The sequence below is a fragment of the Sebastes umbrosus genome, chromosome 1 (genome assembly GCF_015220745.1).
Source record: "Sebastes umbrosus isolate fSebUmb1 chromosome 1, fSebUmb1.pri, whole genome shotgun sequence".
Lineage (NCBI taxonomy): Eukaryota > Metazoa > Chordata > Actinopteri > Perciformes > Sebastidae > Sebastes > Sebastes umbrosus.
In genome coordinates this window covers 15,202,718-15,224,510 of record NC_051269.1, presented here as the reverse complement: position 1 = coordinate 15,224,510, position 21,793 = coordinate 15,202,718, and the positions used below count along the sequence as shown (strand labels likewise).

The 21,793-nt window shown below is 41.7% G+C and overlaps 1 protein-coding gene across 1 annotated transcript in view; it reads left to right on the top strand.

Moving 5' to 3' along the window:
- snta1 (syntrophin, alpha 1) overlaps positions 1 to 21,793 on the top strand; it is a 41,663-nt gene that overhangs the window by 2,451 nt on the left and 17,419 nt on the right. The window contains exon 2 of the mRNA XM_037774475.1: positions 9,762 to 9,947. Coding sequence (XP_037630403.1) covers positions 9,762 to 9,947 — 186 coding nt within the window. The remainder of the gene's footprint in view (positions 1 to 9,761; positions 9,948 to 21,793) is intronic.

The window sequence follows — 21,793 nt, the reverse complement described above, 5'->3', positions numbered from 1 at the left end:
GGTTTCACTGCAGTGAAACGGCTACTATGGGGATTGACATCATCACACATGAATACAGTTGGGCTCATTCGATCCACAATAGTTTCAGCTTTACAGTGATACCCAATTTATGTAATTCCAAGACTGTTTAGGGACTCCAGTATGCAGAAATATTCAAATACACCATTTTAGTATAGGCGAAAATAACACATTTGTACTGCATGCAGGAAACTGCATGGTTTTTGCCCAAAACTGCATGTGATTATCATAAAGTGGGCATGTCTGTAAAGGGGAGACTCGTGGCTACCCATACAACCCATTTTCATTCACATATCTTGAGGTCAGAGGTCTACGGACCCCTTTGAATATGGCCATGCCAGTTTATCCTTGACAAAATTTAGCATAACTTTGTAGCGTTATTTAGGGATCTTCCCGACAAGCTAAAATGACATGGCGGGCCGGCGGAGTTTTAAGGGATTCTTTTAATACCAATCTTCCTTTTTATTTTTTAAATTTGAGTTAGCTAGCTACTTTAGGGTCCAGCACACTCACTAAAGTCAGAGGATAACAAGGTCAGAGGACCTCCAACAGGGTCCAACATGAAACCAAGACAAACAAAACTGTTAGCAACTGTGATTTTGCAGTTGTTTTGTGGTATAACACTTATTTTTGTCATCTTTTGAGCCATATTTCTGAAGGGTGCCTACAAATTCAGTACTATATGAAAGTGGTGAAAGTGGAGTCATAGAAAAAAGAGTAAATCCATCACTGTTTTTACAGAATATAAACTACTTCGGTTGGCTAAAAGATCGTTTTTGCTGTTTATCTTTGTCTTTGAGTGAGCAAAGATGCATCTGTGCTTCTACATCAGTTACACTAGCATTGCCCCTGTAACCCTTCCAATGGGAAAAGGACGTGACCTCTCCATATCTCACAAGCCAGACTTACATACCTGCGCCGTGTACTGTTCAGCGGCTGATAAAAGCCTTTTCCTTGTCCTGTTTCTTCGACCTGCAGCAACAGGCTACTATCTCAATGAAGATCTCAGTGTAGAGAAGACTAGGATGGCTGAGCATTGGGAAGCTATGTAAATACAAAAGATAAAACAGACAGCACAGTGATAATGCAGTCTGAGCAATAGGCTATATTCAGATTTTTATTTCCTGGAGATGATCAACTTTGTCTTTCAATTTTGTTTAGCCCAAATTTAGTAGGCTGTTTTGACAAGATAGATTCAAGCCTTTTTACTCTACTAAAAAACGTTTTTGCTTTATATCGCTATGCATTTTGGTACCAATTAGTTCACGGTCATTTTAATCTTCCTGTGGCCCACGTTAGGTTTCCATCTCCCTGGCTTAAACTAGACTTGTCTGGGGTTATGATGGTGAAGATTGCACTTGAGTTGTGAGTCAAACACTATCACAACAATAATGGTGAATAATGGACCTGCATTCTGATATGTATGTATATTGTGTTTGATCTTGCATGCGTGTGAGTTAAAGCCTCCACCTCCTAAGAGGTCTGCAGTCTGCATGCATTGACAGGTTATCACTTGGCTTGCACTGGGTCGATTTGATGGACAGCTTTGGACTCGCACCATTGTCATGTTGCAAAGATGGCTCATCATCGTAGCTGCTGGTGACATGTTAATTTGAATCCCCCCCACCACCACCACTGCTGCCGCCGCCACCAACCGCAACAACAACAAAGCCAACCCCCTAATGACATAAATGTAATGTCCATCTTTGTGTAAATGGGTGGCTTTGAAAATCATACAGCATGTTATTAAAACAAAATCATAGCTGGCACCCTGCCGACTTGACATTGTTGTGTGATGCCGGTTGTTCAAAGGCAAGCGATGAAGAGAGGGAGGAAGAAGGGTCTATAGCAGAGGGCTAGAAAGAGAAAGGCATAAAGAGCATGAAACGGGACTTGGAACAAGCCAGCAAGAGGTCAAATGAGTAGAAAGGAAAAAAAAGACAGTAGGAAATAGTACCGTGTGAAAAGGAAACGGGGTGAAGCAAATGAAAGAACAGGGCGAAGTTGTTGTGGGCTAGTTGACACCACATTATGAACAGCTGAGAGGAGAGGAACCCACAGCAAGCAGTTGTCATTGGCCAAGGATGAAAGCTATGTGGCTGGGAGTGGAGTACTCCACTAGTGTTAATTTTAGGGAGCCCACCCTGACTTGCAGAAAAAGCAATGGAGGCAGTCAACCTTTACTCTCACATGTCTAAATTTAAGAGGAGAGGCTAGGAAGTGAGGCTCCAGATCTCTAGACAGGCCCACTGGTCAGAGGGAGAGTGCTTTTGCAGGTCTGGGTGTAACACTCTGGTGTGAGCTTAGTGAGTTTTGCCCGTAGACGGTATAGTTGGATCTCCACTTCTTCCCACTGTACAAAAGTGAAGCCAAAATATCCCTGATACGGGAGCTGCCATATTGATATTTTGACATCATTTGGAGCCAGAATCTGCGCAGTAGTGATCGGGGGGGCTGGAGCCGCAGTATCGAGGTCCCGCCCACACTCCCGCCGAGCCAATCACGAACTGAGCACGGCCGCAGCTTGTTAGTGTGAGCCACCTAGCTGCTACATTAGCACCACAGTAGCTGTTTGGCTAGAAAGACACAACAGCTAACCATAATATCTCTATAAATACATTTATGATCAAATCGACACATGTTCTATTACACAGACTTGTGACGGTTATGGGAAATTAAAGTTATATCTCCTCTCTCGTACAATTCCTGAGCCTCTGGCTGCGACTACTTCACTCAGAGCAGCTGTCATTCACAGCTGTCAATCATGATGTCTCACCCCCTTTTTAGCATCAAATAACTAAAATGACAGAGACCATCTTTGGGAAAAATCAATTTGAGGTGTACTTTTTTTTTTTTAATTTGGCCCATGTCCCATCCGCTAACATAGAGGGGGTGGGATTTATGACCTATACTGCAGCCAGCCACCAGGGGTGATCAAGATGTTTTTGCTTCACTTTTTGGGAGCTTTAATGTCGTCCATCTTTATATACAGTCTCTTGGTGCCTTCAAATGGGGTCGTGTTTACCGTGTTCACGAGAAGAGTCCATATAAACGTCCCCCTCTTGTGGTATTCACAACCTCGTAAGTGGAAAGATTCTGAAAGTTCAGAGTTTACGAGTTGTGACGTGTATGTTGACGTTGTCAGAAATGGTGGAGGCCATGGAAATTCATTTTCAGTGCATAATAAGTTAATATATTGTTGATATTGCCAACGGCTTCATCTTTTTCCTCTGTCATTATGCCTTTGCAAGTTACCCACTTGCTATCTTGCTAAATTGTTAGCCTCTGTGGCTTCTAGACGCAGACAGTAACGTTAATATTGCCGTTGCTTAGCAGCGGTGTTCTCACGACTTAACCACTTGAACGCCAAGCATATTGTGTACACGACTTCCCATGTTGTAAACACAAGCTCACGAGTTTCATTTGAATGCACCATATGGTTTTGCCACAATTAAAGTCACAATAACAGTATCACAACAAACATGATGTGGATTTAATAGCTTCCCTGACATTGTTTAAATTGTCCCATTGGGTTTTATGCCAGTGAGGTGTGTTTTGGTTCATTGCAAGTTCAAAAACAATGCTAGGGATTTTTAGGGTAAACATTATGAAACCATGTTTTGATGCCTCCAACTCTCTAGACACAGATATTTTTTGTCAGCTAACAAGGCTCAGGTGCAGCACTGTTATGTAACATATCTATTATTAAAAAGCTATTCTCTCCTTATGTGGCTCTGCAAGTTCATCAGGAATATGCAACCACATTGTTTTGAAGGTTTGTGTTCCTGTTGTTTGTTCCAGCGCTCATTAGCACTGCATGCAACTCTGCAGCTGATGAAGTTTGATGAAGTTAAACGCTGATCACGCCGAATCCTTTGAAAGGAGCATTATCGCAACAAACACATTGTTAGCACAAAATTGCCTAATTAGGTACATGTCAGTGTTGTATAAACCGGTACCATTCATTTACCTGTCATAGTGGCTCCACCCCACCTCCTCCACCCGCCACCCACCTGTCAGCTGAGTGACAGGCTGCCAGCTGGCAGGGTGCTGAACTGTGTTTGACATGAAAAGTTGGAGGAAAAAAAAGGTAGGGATGGGAAGGGAATATGGGAGGATTAAGGGTTGTGTAGGAGTGGCAGACATACAGTATTGACGGTATTTTTCCTACAATATGTCAGCGATGTTGATTCAGCAGTCATGTCAGCGAGAGGTATTTCAGATTGGAAGCAAACTTGAAGAGAGGAAGAGAAATAGAAATTCCATATAAAGGTGGAAAAGGGGCATTGTGTGCAGTACTTGGGTACCCTCACCTCCTTCGACTGCTTCATAGTTTAACTTAATAGTTTGTCAAAGCAGGAGGTGAAAAAAATCTTCGCCACCATCACTTACATCAAGTCATTTTGTCTCCTTATCGATTCAAATATCTACCATCTGCAGAGTCAAGTGCCAAGTCATTTGGACACCAATATCATCCTCTCATCACTTTGACACCGATGTCACTGCCATCCTCTCGAACGACCAGGTCTTTTTTGCCTACTTGTCCAACCATTTACTTAAAATAGATCCTTCACATCAATTTCCGCCATTCATCAAGTAAAAGGAGATAGCACTGCTGTTGGTTAAGTGGGAAGTGCTGTGGCGAGAAGCACTCTATTAGCATGGGTTTGTGTCACGTTTTAATGAAGCTGAAAGGTCACTGGCCATATCCTGCACTGGCAATAATCGTTCCCTACATCTACCCTGCATTTGAGACTTTCAATTCATTTTGTAGCTGCATCAGCAGCCAGCAGTAATGTTTTCTGTCAACATTTTTCAATTTTAACTGCTTTACTCTTCAGTTTAGTGCAATTCAGGGTACACTTTATAAGTACTTTTTAAATGTAAATTCTATAAATACTTGAATAGTCCTTGTAGTCAATAATTGCTGGATGTCTAGTGGCTTTAAATCCTTCATGTAGGCGATACATACAGTCTGCGGTATGTGTATTGCTGCTAATAGTACTATGGAGTTGTCATGCGCTGAAAGGAGAATATAGAGCAATGTAATTCACTACAGTTTCTATGGTAGTTCAAATTGGGGGCAAAGGTAAGCTGAAGGTCAGAGAAGCAACTTGTGACCGAGAGGTATTCAAATTTAATCCTCAAACCAGCTGGGGAAGGTTTGGATGGGGGCAGTGAGCAGGACACTGGCCTCTCACAGGGCAGCAGACCATTTAACTTGACATTCAGAACCACAAATATCGTATTTTTCCATCTTAATTGTGTTAGATATTGATCAGGGAATAAGTGTCAGCAGGACTGTAAACTGCTGAGAAACAAGCAATGGCATTACTTAAAGGAACAGTATCTAACATTTAGGGGGATCTATTGGCATAAATGGAATATAATATTAATAAGTATGTTTTCTTTAGTGAATAATCAGCTGAAAATACTAATATTTAGACTTGGCTGACTCACCTTCTATCAGGATTTTGGGGTTGTATTAGCACAGGGTACCAGAGGACCGAGTGAGTGTCAGAGTATCAGAGAGCACTGATCAGACCAACAGTTCCTCAGCAATACAATCCCACAGAAAGTCAATAGTAGTAGAGTTGCAACTCCTCCTCCTCTACCACTTCTTCCTACAGAGCCAAATAGATTGTCTCTCCTTACAAACAGACCACAATAATCTCCCTTTGTTACAAAGAATAGTATAAGTGTTTAGTTTTTTTTTTTATGTTTCCTAAAAGGTAACCCAAGGCAACTTTATCTGTACAGCACATTTCATATACACTGATCAGCCATAACATTAAGACCAATGGCACCTGGCAGTGGGTGGGATATATTAGACAGCAAGTGAACATTTTGAACTTTGAACTTTGTGTTGGAAGCAGAAAAAATGGGCAAGCGTAAGGATGATTGACAAGGGCAACATTGTGATGGCTAGACGACTGGGTCAGAGCATCTCCAAAAACTGCAGCTCTTGTGGGATGTTCCCGGTCTGCAGTGGTCAAGACTTACCAAAAGTGGTCCAAGGAAGGAAAACTGGTGAACCGGCGACAGGGTCAGACCCAAGGCTCATTGATGCACGTGGCGAGCGAAGGCTGGCCCGTGTTGTCCGATCCAATAGAAGAGCTATTGTAGCTCAAATTGCTGAAAAAGCTAATACTGGTTCTGATAGAAAGGTGTCAGAACACACAGTGCATCGCAGTTTGTTGCGTATGGAGCTGCGTAGCCGCAGACTGGTCAGGGTCCCCATGCTGACCTAATGTTATGGCTGATCGGTGTATAGAATAATTCAAAGTGCTTTACTGAAGACATAGTGACAACAACAACAGAAAGAAAATAAAAGTATAAAAAACAATTATTCTACAGATCTGAAATTAGCCTTAAACTCAAATGAAAAACAATGGTAAGCAGATATTGTTTTAGCTGTGGCCTACAATGAGTGAGGTAGAATAACATAACATAATAATAATACTAATAATAACATGGCATCCAGTAACTTGAGCCCTTGAGTGGGAATTGTCACACCCAAGTTGAAGCATACCATACCGAGTTGGTTATGCCTCACAATATAAAGGGCATTAAAGTCCATAGTATTGGCTTAGCGGTGTTGTGCTCATATCTTTTTAGTCCTTCTGCAGTTTCATCCTTGCCAAGCAGTCAGAATAGAAACCATGTCTCTCTGGCGGGTTACAGTGTTACTGTTAGGCATGGCTAGACCTGTATATGATGGTCTGCTGTCTCCCCCACTGATTAGCAGTGTTCAGTATGTTCATTTCTGACATGCTCAGGTCTCTCTAGGGCATTTAACAGTTGCCAAAAACTGCTCTTTTTTTATTAATTCAGTTCTTGTCTGACAGTCACAGCTCCACTTACACTTCCAGTTAACTGTATGCTACATTATTTGAACAGAGACTGAATATTGGTGTTTGAAAGATTGCAGTTAAGTATGCAGTGTGTGGACTACTGTCGATTGCAAGAGGTGCTCTTTTTCTTTGCGCTATGCAGAACTTTATATGGTTGTATTTATCATGGGAAATTCTGCAAATCGTCTCTATGTCCTTGTGGCAAATTCTTGTACATTTACTGTATTTAAAGTTTCAGTAGGCAGTATATTTTTGCCATCATTGGGCAAAAATTCCATAATAACAGCATATAGCATATTTTAATTCAAGTGTTCTGAGAGATAACTAGACTTCTGCTCCTCCTCATGGCTCTGTTTTCAGGCTTTAGAAAATCTAGCCCGTGACGGGAGACTTTGACCAATCACAGGTCATTTCATTGAGAGAGTGTTCCTATTAGCTGTGCTCCAGTCATGTGACCGGAACTTGGCGTTCCTTCACCAAATTTCACATTGGCGGCGGCGTCACAAACTTTTTCATTTTACAGCTAAACCGTGCACTACAAGATGATTCTGAAAACATCTGAGGCGAGAAATAGGCATTGACATAACAATATTGATTCATATTTGATCAGCGCTGCCTAGTTTGACCGTTTGGTCGGAGTTTGCGAGTGATTGACAGCCGGCTCTCATAGACAGCAGCTGGACAGCGGACCTCAGATCAGCTCTTACTGCTTGGCTTCCTCCGGTCTGTAAAATCTAGCAGATTCCGTTAGGAGCACCGGAGGACATCGGAGGATACAGATGCACATGATTTTTTTCAGGTTACCTGTTTCATGTACTACTGTCACGATATAGCGACCGTTTTATAAAAAATCTTTTTTAATCATATTTGCTCCAATCTCGCCTACATCAGCTTTAAAGATTCAAAACTGTTATTCAAGTTAATGATTTTTATGCCTGCGCGTTTTCCGATTGTTAGTCCGTCTGTCTGTTCGTACCATTCTGATGAATGCTATATCTCAGGAACACCAGGAGGGAATTTCTTCAAATTTGGCACAAGCGTCTACTTGGACTCAAGGATGAACTGATTTTGGAGGTCAAAGGTCAAGATCACTGTGAACTCAAAAAACACGTTTTTGACCACAACTCAATAATTTATATGCCAAACATGACAATGTCAGACAAATGTCAAATGTCAGATAAAATTGCTGAAAGTCCCCTTCACGTCATCTCCACTTTAAAATCTCTATCAACACATCATGATTCAGTCAGCACAGGGCATCACCTCACTTCTAATACTCAGTTATGCAGGTAAACAACAATCTGATTTCACGAGGCGGTCAAGTAGAATCCCTCTTCCTCAAACCTGAACAGCACAGTGACTGACATGCATAGTAGGAGTGTGTCAGCTTAGCACCCTGGTGTGTGTGTGTGTGTCTGTTTTTTTTTTTTAAATTAAGATCACCATGCAGCTGCCTCCAAAGGAAGATACATGAGTTAAATCCAAAGGAATCACCCACAGGAAGCAACCTGTGGAAGATGTATTTAAAATTAATTAAATGTAATCCTCCTTCAGATCATTTCTCACTAGCCCGAAGGCCAGAGTCCAACTGCCAGCTGACATTAATGACCATATTTCTCAAGGAGAGTGGGAGCCCACAGCAAGAGGCGGATCCATCAGTCTACTAGCTGACCTTCATTTAACGAGAGAAAGAGAGAGAGAGATAGGGAGAGATAGGGAGGGAGAGGGAGGGATGGGAAACTGGGGAAGTTAGTACAGGAGGGTAATCGCTACTGTCTGTGTCTGTCCTCATATGCTCTCTGTAATTTAGGTGACTGAAGTCAATTTACAAGTTTACATGATCAGATATGGGGATTGCAATGGTTGGACTCAAAATAGGTGTGTGTGGAGTTTAAATTGTATATTTATGACATGCAGTTAATGGACAACATACTGATAATGCACTGTATCTTTATATTAAACTAAGTTGTTATCTTTGTCTTGGGTTCCATTAGGGGAAGGAGCTTGGGTAAAAAAAATTATACAGGATAGTATCGCAGTATTTTGCATGGCGATATATCAATACCGATACACGAACGTCAAGTATTGATCCTTTATTATATAAACTATTAACCTCTTAACAATCCGACGGTCTACTGGGGCCCGGCCACTATACTGACTTACAGAGGTTGTAGCAGGCTCAGTCTTGGAATAACGCTCCAAAGTCCAACATTTTGGTGAGGAAAAACTGGCATGGTCATTTTCAAAGGGGTTCCTTGACCTCTGACCTCAAAACGTGTGAATGAAAACTCTGTGATGAACCTAGTGAAAACTGTATCTTATTAGATAAAACAGATGTTAACAAACTACATTATTTGCAGTTGAAAAAAGGTAATAAATCGCAATACATCGCAATATATCTTATCGTATTACTCAGCATATCGCAAAATGTTTAAAATCACAATAGGATTGTATTGTGACTTAAGTATCGTGATAATGTCGTATTCGCCTCTGGTGATTCACACCCCTAGGTTCCACTGTCAGTTATTATTTCTGGTGTCATCTCCTTCAATGTGACTTGCAAACTCTACCTTCCAGTGTGAAGTTGGCATTTTGCTTCCAGCGTCATATTCCACAGCCTTTAACAACATGCCATATCCGATTTTGTCAGAGTACTGGAGCTCTTAGCATAAGCACTTGCACTTTGCATGGATTGTATAAGTAGAAAATAGCTTAATTCCCAGCTGCTTCAGCGATAAAGCTGATTAGGGGTCAGAAGCTGAGTGTTAGGGTTGCAATGTGCAAGTGTGAATGTATGTATAATGTGCAACTACTGTATGTAAAGCCAGCTGGTTCCTGAAAAGAAATTCCAAGATGAATCAGCAATATTTTCCCCTTCTTGTCACGCAGGTGGGAAGGAGAACAAGATGCCAATCCTCATCTCCAAGATTTTTAAGGGCCTGGCTGCTGACCAGACGGAGGCGCTTTATGTCGGTGACGCCATATTGTCTGTCAATGGCTATGACTTACGGGAGGCCACGCACGATGAGGCTGTGCAAGCGCTGAAGAAAACTGGCAAAGAAGTTATCCTTGAAGGTAAGATAATTTTCATTCAGAAAAAAGAAGTCCTTCTGTCATTGTCGTCTTTCCATTTTGTCTCTGCTTTGCTGTAAGAACATTCTGCAGAGTGACAAGAAACTAGGAGTTAACTATAAGACACACTTGCCAAACATGTCACAATTATCCCAGTTGCATGACTAAGAAGTCCTTCATATTTCTTTAACAATGAAATCCTCAGAGTGGGACAGAACAAAATCCTCATCTTTCACGAAAAAGGAGCACTTCCCCGTCTGCCCTCCAATGCTCCAAATAGATACATTTCATACCTTGATATGTTGTTGCTGCATTTCTCCAGCAACTTTGGTTGATTTCTCCTCAAGGGCCATATATGAGGAGCTGAGACTCAAAGAGACGATGTGTTGAATCAGAACTTTGATCAGACTTCCTCGGGAACATCAAAATAATGAGTTGAACTGAGGAAACCAAAGACTCAAAATTCGCCAATATTGTTGTGGCTCTCACCTCTGAGCGTCTCAGCATGCTAATGAGCAGTCTTCCCAACCATCAAACACTGTTGACACTGATAGAAAGTACTTTGTTGCTGTTTGTGTTGGAACTAAGAAACTAAGAAAATTGTGGAAGGTAGGAAGGTTTGCAGTGGAGTCAGCAGGCATTTGCAGGTGTTTTTCTTCCCTCTTGCTCTTAACTCATTCACGTGAGCTGCCAGGGCTAATGGACTGTATCTCTCCCCTTTTCTGTTTTAGTCTTACAGTTTAGCCGGATTTCTTTCTGTATGCATATCTAACTATAGCGAGGAATCTCTGTCTGTCTGTCTGTGTGCATATCTTGATAACTGCTCATCCGACCTACTTCACACTTGACGGGTGTATTGCTCAGAACTCAAGGGAGTGCAGTGTTGGAGGTGGTGCAATTTGACCAGATGGTGGTGTTATAACGATGAACTTTACGTTTTGGCATGTACCTTTTTAATGTTAAGTCTCAGATATAAAACTTTCCTTTAAAAATGTTTTTGTTGGTCCAGATGAATCTATCCATATAAGCCACACCCATTTGCATCTAGACTATGCAAAGTGTAAAATAGCCAATATGTCATGTTTGTTCCTTGTTACTGATAGAGAGTTCAATCATCCAATCCACCAAACAACTCAAAACAAGAGTCAACACCAACAGGAGAATACACTGTTTACCATTGACGGAGCATTTTGGCAAATTTTTCTTGGGCGCTACCCACATAATCAGCTGTGCTGCTCATCCCACAAATGCATGATCCTTACAAGTTGGACATCATTGCGAAGGTAAATAAACAGGCTTTCCAACGATGTAAAATACAATGCCAATTAGCATTGTAACAACCGAGAAATAATCCACCAAACACAAGTTTCCGAACTTTGTTTTTCCAGTTTATATATACCCCTCCACCCCAACCCAACCCAACCTTTCTATCTATCCCTGAGCAGTGCCACCTCAGGTGATAAAGACCTCTATGTGTGCATTGTGTCAGAATTGTCCATTCCTTCTATAGAGGAGATCATCGATCTCTAAATCCTTTCAGATACCTCCAGTTTGTCATTAAGGATATGTCGGATTCTGTAGCAGCATCATCTAACTATACAGGAAGTATTCTCTCTCTGTCTGTCTGTGTATGTATGTATGTATGTATGACTGCCCTTCACATATCTCAAGAACCGTTCATTCAATCAACTTCTCACTTGGCGGGTACAAGCAGCCATACCGCGGTTCTCGACAACGCTGCAAGCAGAACTTCTGGGGGCCAAGCAATCGGCCCGTTCCGGATGGGCACGCGCTCCGAACGGGCACTGCCTAAAAGCATCAGTCCGCCAGCAGTTGTGAAAAACAACATGGCTAATCTGCGACGTGGTCTTTAGCTGTGAGGACAGAAGAAAGGGATTAAAAACAATCTTTGGTCTTGCCAACTGATTGCATCACAGGAATTCTGCGTCTCCCACCATTAAGCTGACTTCAAGTCACTGGGTTGAATTGGAAATTCACTCGCTACAAATGCACAGCGTCAAAGTTTGAAAGTCAAAGTTTGAGTGATGTTTTATACAGTATGTTGCCATTCAAAAAGAATATGTTTCCATCAGCAACCATAAAACTTGACACTGTTGCTTTGCTTTTATTATTCTTTCCATTGATCTGTATATTCTGTGTGTGTCAAAGTCTGTGTTTTCAGAGCACGCTCACCCGCAGAGTCTAAACAGTTATGTTCAGTGACGTGAGTCGAACTGACACTTCAAACCGTAGGTGCTTTCGACATATACTTCTAGATGAAAACCCAGTATGTCCAAAAAAGTATCTTTAGGAACTGTGAGAAACAAACCCTAACACTTATTTATTTTAACACTTTAAACAGGTTCAATAAACTTAATGGTAATATACACGGATAAGATTAACTCTTGTGAAACATGACATGAACTTTCCGTTTTGAGAAAATTAATATTAAGAAAGGATCACCAAAACCAGAGTTACCAGTTTTCTGTGTGACAGCATTTCCGTGGGTTAGCTCGCACAGCGGGCTAGCGTCAGTAACTTCAGTCAGCGGAGCAGATACAGCTCGAGCAACAGCCAGGGGAAATCATTGCAAATCCCCCCGCCTTACTTGTCCACAGTCAGGCAGAAAAGTGTTGATATCAGACGGCTCAACCGGCGCTGCTCTGTGATCCGTCATGTCAGGAATCATTTCATGGGTTTCCCTTCCCCCTGAGGACCTGATAGAGGAGCAGGGAGACGAAAAGAGGCTTGGAGGCTCACTGAGGGGAGAGGGGTTGAGTGTGTGCGCGCGTGTTTGTGAGCATTTTTTTGATGTCCTAAGATTCCTTCGCTTGTTTCTGTGCGTGTACGGCTGTCTGACCCGGAGATTGCTGGACCTGCAGTGAGAAGCTTTGGAGTATTTTTAGGGAATAGAGGAAATAAAGAGTGAAAGTTTTTGGTCAACACTTTCCAGCTGCAGTTTTTAAGATTCTGATTTTCTTTCAAGACTATTTGTGCATCTCATAAATACTTGTGAAAACAAATGACATGAAGTTCAAGCACAATGTTTATTTCGTTTTTTGGCAATTTATCAAGAAACACAGTCAGAAACAAACTCCTTCTTGGCACCCCGTACAGTGTTAAAGGTCAGGGTAGCAGTCTTTCTTACATGTGTGCACAGCAACAAACAAGCCACCACCACCGCTGTGCTCAAGGCAGTTTGCATCGCTCTGACTGTGAAATTCATAACACAGACGGCCTTGACTGAGATCAAGGAGAAACTGCCTCACATTAAAATATGTGGAATATGTGAAAACAGTACTACTTGAATATGTCAGATAGTAGATAATGTCACAGCATTTAAGGGAGTTACATTCGAAGCCTGGTTGGCATTCTGTGCTCGCGGCAGGATTTTTGTTCCTTTTTGACTCTTTTGGAAGTCGAGTAGAAATATTTTTGATAGCCTGTATCAAAGCTGCTGAGCTCTGCCTCATACCTGAAGCGGTATAATCAAGGTGAAGGATGTTTTCAAGGATGCTGTGTATTTCAGTGAGTGTGTACTGGCTAAAAGTGTTGACTTCAAAATTGTCTATGTGCGTCAAATTAAAACATTAGAAAACAAAAAACAAGATTGTTTTTGAGAAAGGGTTAAGGGTTTAAAGCTGCGCAGATGTGGCACAGCTGGAAATTGTTTTGCCGTTGTTCACCTTATAGATTTTCAATAAATAATATGATTTTAATTTCCCACACAGTAGCTTAGTAGCCAACAGCAGAAGAAAGGGGCAGCACTAGGCAGCTCCCAGGTGTGTAAAACCTTCTGCCTCCTGTTTTTCCTAAACCTCTAGCACAAATAAGAATGTGAGCATAGTCAATACGTCTGTTTGAAAGAAAAAAATTGCCTTTCTGTGTGTTTACAATAAGATGCCGTCTGCTTCCTCTTCCTCCACCTTACATCAAAATGGTGATGGAATAATCAATGTGCGTCTTCGAGAGAGGAACAGTAAACACCTGAGAGGGTCAGATAAATATAACAGGCCAGATGAAACCATACAACCACTGGTGTCTTCATTTCCGCCCAGCGACATTTACAGCCTGATTGTGTGTGTTTGTGTATGGGCGTATGAGCACACCTGCATGTGTGTGTGTTTGTGTGTGTGTGTGTGTGTGTGAAGAGAGAAAGGAAGAGGATGGAGAAGAGAGGTACATGATCTCCTCGACATTTTCCCAGTCACACACACCCTATTATCACACCTGAATGTGCCGTTATAGTGGAGTTACGGATACCTACGGGGTGGCTGCCACAATAAATTGGGAGATTTATATATCAATTTTGCGAAATTGTTAAGTGTGAGAACATCATGAAACAATTACACATGGCTTTATGGAGCAAAAATTAATAAATGCGAAATGAAAAAGAAATTGGGACAGAAATAAAAAAGATTGCAGACATATGAAGCAGCTCTACAGGGACTGGATGAGCTGGAGTACATAGCCAGCCTGGTCTCACCAAATGGCGTATGAATGACACGTTTTTTTTGTAAGTCGTTTCACGTGCAGTAATAATGCCTTTGTTGCTTTTGGCGTGTCATGTGTACACCATGTAGTCTTTAGTTTTCGGAAAAAAACAACCCGCAACAAGGAAAAGTGCAAAGGAACAGTCATTGAAGTCGGAATTCCAATTCGGAAACTCGGCCAAGCTTTATCTATCAGGAAAGTTGTTAATTTAAAGATGGTTACTCTTTACGCCATTTCCCTTTGCTAATGGCTCTGCAGTAATTGATGAAGGTCCTCTGTAAATGCTCGTGAAGCTTAGAGACTTGCCATACAAACATCAGTTTGCTGCGGGTGTCCATGTTTTCCCAAGCCGATGCACTACGATGCATTTAGATTTGATGTCGGGAACACTGACTCGGAATTATCAATTTCCGACTTGCAATGGATTGCAACATGACTGCAATGCAAACATATCCGCGTGAACGCTCAGAGCTAGCGACGTAGAATAAAAAGTGCGAGAGACAACTCATGGTGGGCGGGACGGGAGGTGAATTGGTCCAACAAACACAGGACTTTCAATCAGGAGACCAGTGTTCGAGACCGGTGTTCGGGCCCCAAAACATTGTTGAGTTATTTTGAAGTTAAATTAGTGAAGTGTTTTTCATACTTATGTTACTCTGTTTACGTACGTATTTTACTTAGTTAACGTATTTTAAGCCCAAACATGATGTTTTTTCTAAACCTAACTGAGTCGTTTGTTTGCCTAAACACATAACTGCGACCATTTCACATTGATGACAAGGCGTTAAATGGCACGCACAAATACTTTTCACAGTGTTAAGCCCTTGGTGTATAACTGACATGCAAAAAGGCTAAAATGTATCATGACACTCAGAATGTCCTTAAAAAGTCATGCTATTAATACGCCTTCCCATGAGATCGGATTGATGTAGCACTGGTCTCTGAACTGTGTTCACCCTATTTTAATTTGGATTCTACTCTCCCTGAAAATGCATCCATCATTGCCACCAGCTTGCGAGCCAAGGTGAGGCATGTTCCACTGTTGTATGAAGCAACCAAGGCCTGACAGAAAAGCACACACACAAAGAAAGTACACAACTACATACTACACATTCTAACACTCACATGGTGTAAAGCAGAGAGGAAGGATAAATGGTCTACAAAGGACAGGTCAGGACACCGTGAATGTGGGGGGCAGAGAGAGAGTGTGTGTGTGCATGTGACTTTGTGTGAGTGGTGTTCATGTATCCCAGGAGTCAAAGTGCTGGTACACTATGTTTCGTAGCGCAGGGGAAAAATGTAAGATTGAGCTAGTGAGGCTTGTTGTGAGACCCGTAGTCTGGATATCTGGCTGTGCAGAGCTGCAACTACCTCATTCACATACCAGTTTGGGTTACTGGCAGTACACTTGACCCTTTAGTTTAGTGACTAAAGGCTTTGGTTTATTTGAAACAAACTACGTTGTACTAGGGATGGGTCACAATTTTTCGGATAGTCGTTAAATTATAAAAAATCCAACAGTTTATGCTACTATTCGCCCCATCTTAAAAAAATAAATATTTCCCTTCTATTAACCATTGCAGGTGCTGCCTGGTAGTAACGTTACTACTGGTAAAACGTGTGTGGCTCGTTCAGTTCGACTCTTTTCTGTCAGCGCAGGGGTGTGTGTGAGGCCACCGCGCCGCACTTGGTTTAAGGGTCTGAATGGTGGGCCAGGCTCATTGGGACCGGACCACCCTTCCTGGACAGACCCCACCACACCGCCGTGAGCGCACCCCAACGTCTTGTCCCCAACGCGTGCAAGCGACGCCGCGCCCCTAGTAGTTTCAGCAGGTATATCAGTTGTTCCAGCAGCAGAGCATATCGTCATTCAACCCGACAGAAACAAAAATAAAACTCACCAAAATCGTCTTGGTTTGTCTTTCCACTTGCTTCTTCCACTGTTCCAACAATATGGTTGAAAAAAAGTCTTAATCCATAGCGTTAGATGGGAAAATGTACCGACGCTACATGTCGTTTGCCCCCTGTGTCTGTCTCTCCCTGGTGTTTGTACACACAACAAGCGTTGGAGGCAACTGTGTGTAAAGATTGGCAGTTTTAAAAGGTTAGAATCAATTCTGACCATGGGTGGAGGGTAGGAGGTGTCAGAAACTTCTGATGATCTCACAAGCACTTCATTTTTTAGAACGCTGACCCCTTAAAGCTGGGCTCGGCAACATTGGAGAGACCAGTGAGATAGAGTTTGAAAATGATCCAACTGAAAAACCCAGTCCAGTGTTGCCAACTCTTTTCCAATCAAAGTAGCTAGCAGCAATAGCTCCAAATGTCCCTAAATCTAAAAAAGCCGCCAAGTCGGCAACACTGACAGCCTGCCCCTTTAGGCCTCCCTTCAAAGCCACTCCCCCAAAATTATCATAATGAACATAAACAATGAACATGGCTATTGTTAGCACTCACAGCTGTCAAGCTAGCAGCTTGTGGACTCTGGTGACGGCGCAAAGAGTGCATGGGCAGAATTCATATTTGTTTTTCTGTTCTTTGTCAGAGCATTTGTTGTATTGATTGATTGAAGTTTTGGTATTTAACACTTAGTGACTTAACCAAAAATGTCTCATATAAACTGTGTTACAGATAAGTTCAGTGGATTAATGGTCTCATACTTGATTACCAGAATGCGAAAAATACTGTGATCTCCCCAGTGTAAGTTAATAAAGAAACACAATGCAGATAGTGTACTGATTTACAATCTTAAATGACTGAAATGGTAGAAGAATCGTATTTGTTTGGTATTATTATTCCGTGTGGGGAGCGCTTCCCACTTGGCACCTAAAAAGACTGAAACGTACCATTAAAAAGTACATTTTTGGCCTCAGTCTGACGAGACAGTTTGACAATCTTATTCCATGTGGTTAGGTCCATTTTTGTACTTGGTGAGGGTATTAGCTTAATGTCAGCCTGAATTTACTTGGATATCCAGAGGGACATAATTTTCCTGAGTGTCTGTGCGCATATGTGTGTGCACAAGAGGGTGAGGGACAGAATGAGGGTTTTCCTCTGCCAAGGCATTTCTGGACACTGCTGCTTCTTTCTGCCCTGTCCTTTTCATTAAGGTAGTAGTGCTCAGGCTGAGTGCACACACAAACACACACACACACACATGGATTAAGTAAGGCTAGTTATGGAAGCTCTACGGTTGCAGTCTTTCCCTTGTCTAGAACTTCTTTTAGCAGGACATGTCTTGTTAGCTGTATCAAATCTCCTGATTTCTGTAATCCCCACTGGGATGTTGGCCATTGTGTAAGCATGAACTATTGATCAACTTTGTACAAAGTCCAGTGTGTTTGGGAAAACTATGTCACGTTAAAAAAAAAAAAGAAGAACAACCAAGATGTAAAATGTTATCCTCTTGCAGTTTGGTAAAGATATGTGAATATTTGTATTGGTGTAAACAAAAGCCCAACCTTTAAAATGTGTATTTAACTATGCAAGAGGAGATTTTTAATTCTATAAATCAACATTTTTTTGTCACATTTTGCCTTCTTCCATAGAAAAAAAAACCCACCAGTACGCATGTGTTCCGGAGAACAGGTGATTCAAATCAGAGAGCTCACATGGCAATCACCATGAACATAGATATAAAGTACATAGAAAGGTAAGTTAGCAGACAGCTATCCAAAACATGTTTATTTTTTTGAAATTTTGCTTCCCTTTTTTTTTTCTATTTTGCTCTTTAATCTGTGATTTTCTACTTTTGTTGATTCCTAGATTATGGACATTGAAGGCCTTTCTTGGCAGTGAATTGCCGCTCTATGTGATCTGTTTCTATGCTGATTGCTTGGTGATTTGAAACAACTGTTCTATACCCTATATATGTCACTCAAAAAGGCTTGTCTGGTTTTCTTTCAGTCCTAAAGAAAGCAGCATGTGTTGAAACACAGATGCGTAGAATTCCTTTATGAGTGTGCAGCTCTCTCTCTAAAGGGAGATAAACATTAGAGGCAACCTCTGTTGAACTAGAGTCATGTGTTGTCACGCTGTTTAGATGATGCCCTTTCACGCAGGCTACATTTTGAAGTTTCGTCATAGCTATTAATATGAACTCCCGGTGGACACAGTGGTTGTGTTCAATGAATGTGACTACATTACATTGACTGCATCACTCCTCTGGAAGTGCTTTTGAATGGTCCGAATGTGAAAATTCAATATGCACAAGTAGGAATGTGTTTCAGGAGAGCCTGAGGCGAGATTAGATTTGAAGAGGTTCATTTGGGTCTGTGATGAGTATTAGCTGAAGGATGCTTTGTCAGCGTTCTCACCAAGAGCTAACCCCAAACCTAATCTCTCTCTTTCTCTGACACACTCACATGTGCTTCTCTGCATCAAATACTTAAAATTACTGCATTTGTATTGCATACATACAAGTTGTGTGAACAGTAGATTTAACCCACTTATGTATGTAGTCACTTAAGATCTTGTTCATAATGTTACATTAATATAGTCTGGGTTATAAATACAAGGGCATGACAGGCAGCCCTTCAGAAGACTGAAGACTGCAGACTAGCAGTTGGAGTTACATTTTGCTTTGAGGGCTAAAAATCGTATTTCATATCTACAAATCAAGCTATTCAAGGACGTGTGAATATAGCTTCTCAAATGAAGATACTATATAGTTTTTTTTTAAGCAAGGCCAGCAGAAAGACATATATACTCCAGCCATATCTTCCTGCACCGATTCAAGTCTGGTTAAGTGAGTGATTTATGGAATATAATCACCTTCGGGAGTAAAGTTTAAAGCTCCTCATTGGGACCTAGCGTGCTGCTGGCAAAGACTGTCTATACCATTCATTCTTTGTCTAGAATTCATTCTATACAGGTTCATGTTCTGTTACTGAAGCAACATATGCCTCAGTCGTGTTCACACATGATATATTCTGTAAATAGACGGTGCTCGCGTATGCACTTGCATATGATTTTGCACACACACATACTCCTAGCTGTACTGCTGATTCAGAGGCTGGCCCATGTCTCCTTTTGGGCCGTGCTAGCCAGGGAGGCAAGTGAGATTTTCTTAATTCACAGTTTCCAACTGCAAAGTCTCAGGTGGTGTCTTTGGGCCAAGCTGCCTCAGCCCAGTCAGAGATGTGAGAGTTGGTGTTTCTGTGTAGCAGTTAATCTGTTCCTCTGGTGGGTGGCAGCAGCATCTCCCTGTGGTATAGAGTGTTTTTTTTCCAGTAGCCCTTTCGTTTGACTGTCTCGTATCTCTCATTTCTCTAGAAGTTCTCCCCCCCCCCCTCTGAGCACCCATTTCCAATGTTATCAGCCGATTTGAATGGGCGTATCAGTGGTTATCACTACCATTCTAAAGGCCAAAACACACCACCTCTGAACAGCGGGCATCAAAAACAGCTGCCACTATTGTTTTCTATGTACACCCCCTACACTGGCGTTGGCTAGGTGTGCGCCGGTGCTTGTTGACGTGCCGCCCCTTAACTCTTCACGCCACTGTCTTATTTCCAGCCTCGCCGTCACTGAAAATACACTTTTTTTCCACTCGCTCCCTGCTCGCTAGCATCTCTCACTTCTTGCTGTTGCTGTCTCTCATGTGTGAAGATGAATGGACAAGGAGAGACTTGTTGTTGAGGTTGAAAAATATCCCGAGCTATACGACCCACAAAGGCAAAAATGATATTGCCTGGTAAGCCATAGCTCTGGAGATTGTCTCTTAAGCTGACAAATCAAGTTTAAGTAGTGGGTGTCCACACATGATTCAAAGCTAATGCAGAGGTTGAAATAACATTACTCAGATCTTTTACGTTAGTGCTTCAGATGGGCGTCTGACTCCTCCTTTGCTCCTGTCATAATTACTATGGCAACTAGAGGTCGGTGTCATCATCTTGTATTCATATCCGTGATCAACCATGTGAATATATGATAACGGCCTTCTACACCTACTAGTAGGTGTAGCAGACCCCTTCTAACTCATATCTATGAGGCTGATAACTGCTGATAACACCCATTCAATCGGCTGATAACCTTCGAAGCGGGTGTTCTGAGAATATCCAGCAAAAAAATAAAGGTGCTCTAAATTCTAAAGGTCCCTTCACACAGTGCGAGAAACGTGGTCAAATCTTGAGTCATCAATCAAAAACAGTGGTCCTCGAATTGAATTGTGGGACATGCCGGGACTACAAAGAATTCTGAATGTCCGCAAACTCTGACTTTTTTTCCAAGACATATTGTAGCACTACAATTCACCATTCAGTCATCACATAATTGGACATTCCTCAAATTGATACCCGACCAAGATTTTTTTAGGCCCATCTCTCACACTGTGACATGACCACTGTTGTTGCACAGTCTAAATAAGTCACTTTAAGAGATTGTAAGATCTATCGTTATTCTTGGTTCTACTTAATCAGTAGCTCTTGTTTTGGTCACTGTCTTCTGCAGCACAAGAATCCTGTCCTTTTTCTCTTCTGAGTCAGACCTGCAGGATTAATACATTTCTCAGACTGTCCCCAAACATTGCCTGGATAGCTTGTCATGCTGGATTGGCACAGCCACTGGTGTGACCTTTCATTGTCATCTAATGAAATATGTCTCAAAAAAACATGTGAACGATAGTGTCCATTAGACAATGTTGCCGTGACATCTGTTGCGGATAAAACTTCTCTCATAACTGGAAGTCCAATTTAAAGTTGTGGTTTGGACATGCACCATTTTTTGCTTTTAATTTTTGTCCCCTTAATTTGACCTGTCTGTCAAATTTAATTGCTAGTTGAGAAGTAAATCTGCATGTTCCAACATTCCAGTGTGCGGACCATGTGAAATCAAACACGGATGATTTACTGGGGAGCCTGTGCACAATTAATAAACACATGGTAAACTTGACTGTGTGATCAGATTCTCAACTAGCATATGGCTGCTCAAAATTCATACTTTTGTCAGTGAAGACATAAATGTATGAACCCAACCAGTGTTGGTGCTGGAGCTGTAAAGTTACGCCAATGACATGCATGTACTTTATCACCTAATTAAAACTTTCTGGCTCTCGCTCCTGTGACAGTATAATTATTACTTTGAAAATAAACCTTCCCCTTGTAGCCTGACTGAATCCCTCAGCCACATCTCCCCCCACCCCCCCAAGTTTCTTACTACCTATTGGATCTTTGTTCTCAAGGCTCACTTTGCTCTCCTCTGTTCAGCTCTGATAGATAGAAATGAATTATTTAACAGTAAAAAGAGATGAAGGCTTTCTCTTAATTTCAGATGTATCATTATCTAGATGTAGAATTGTTTTGTAGAGCAGTTCAGTGCAGAGCGCAGGTCCACAGTCTGATTTAATTGGTGACTAA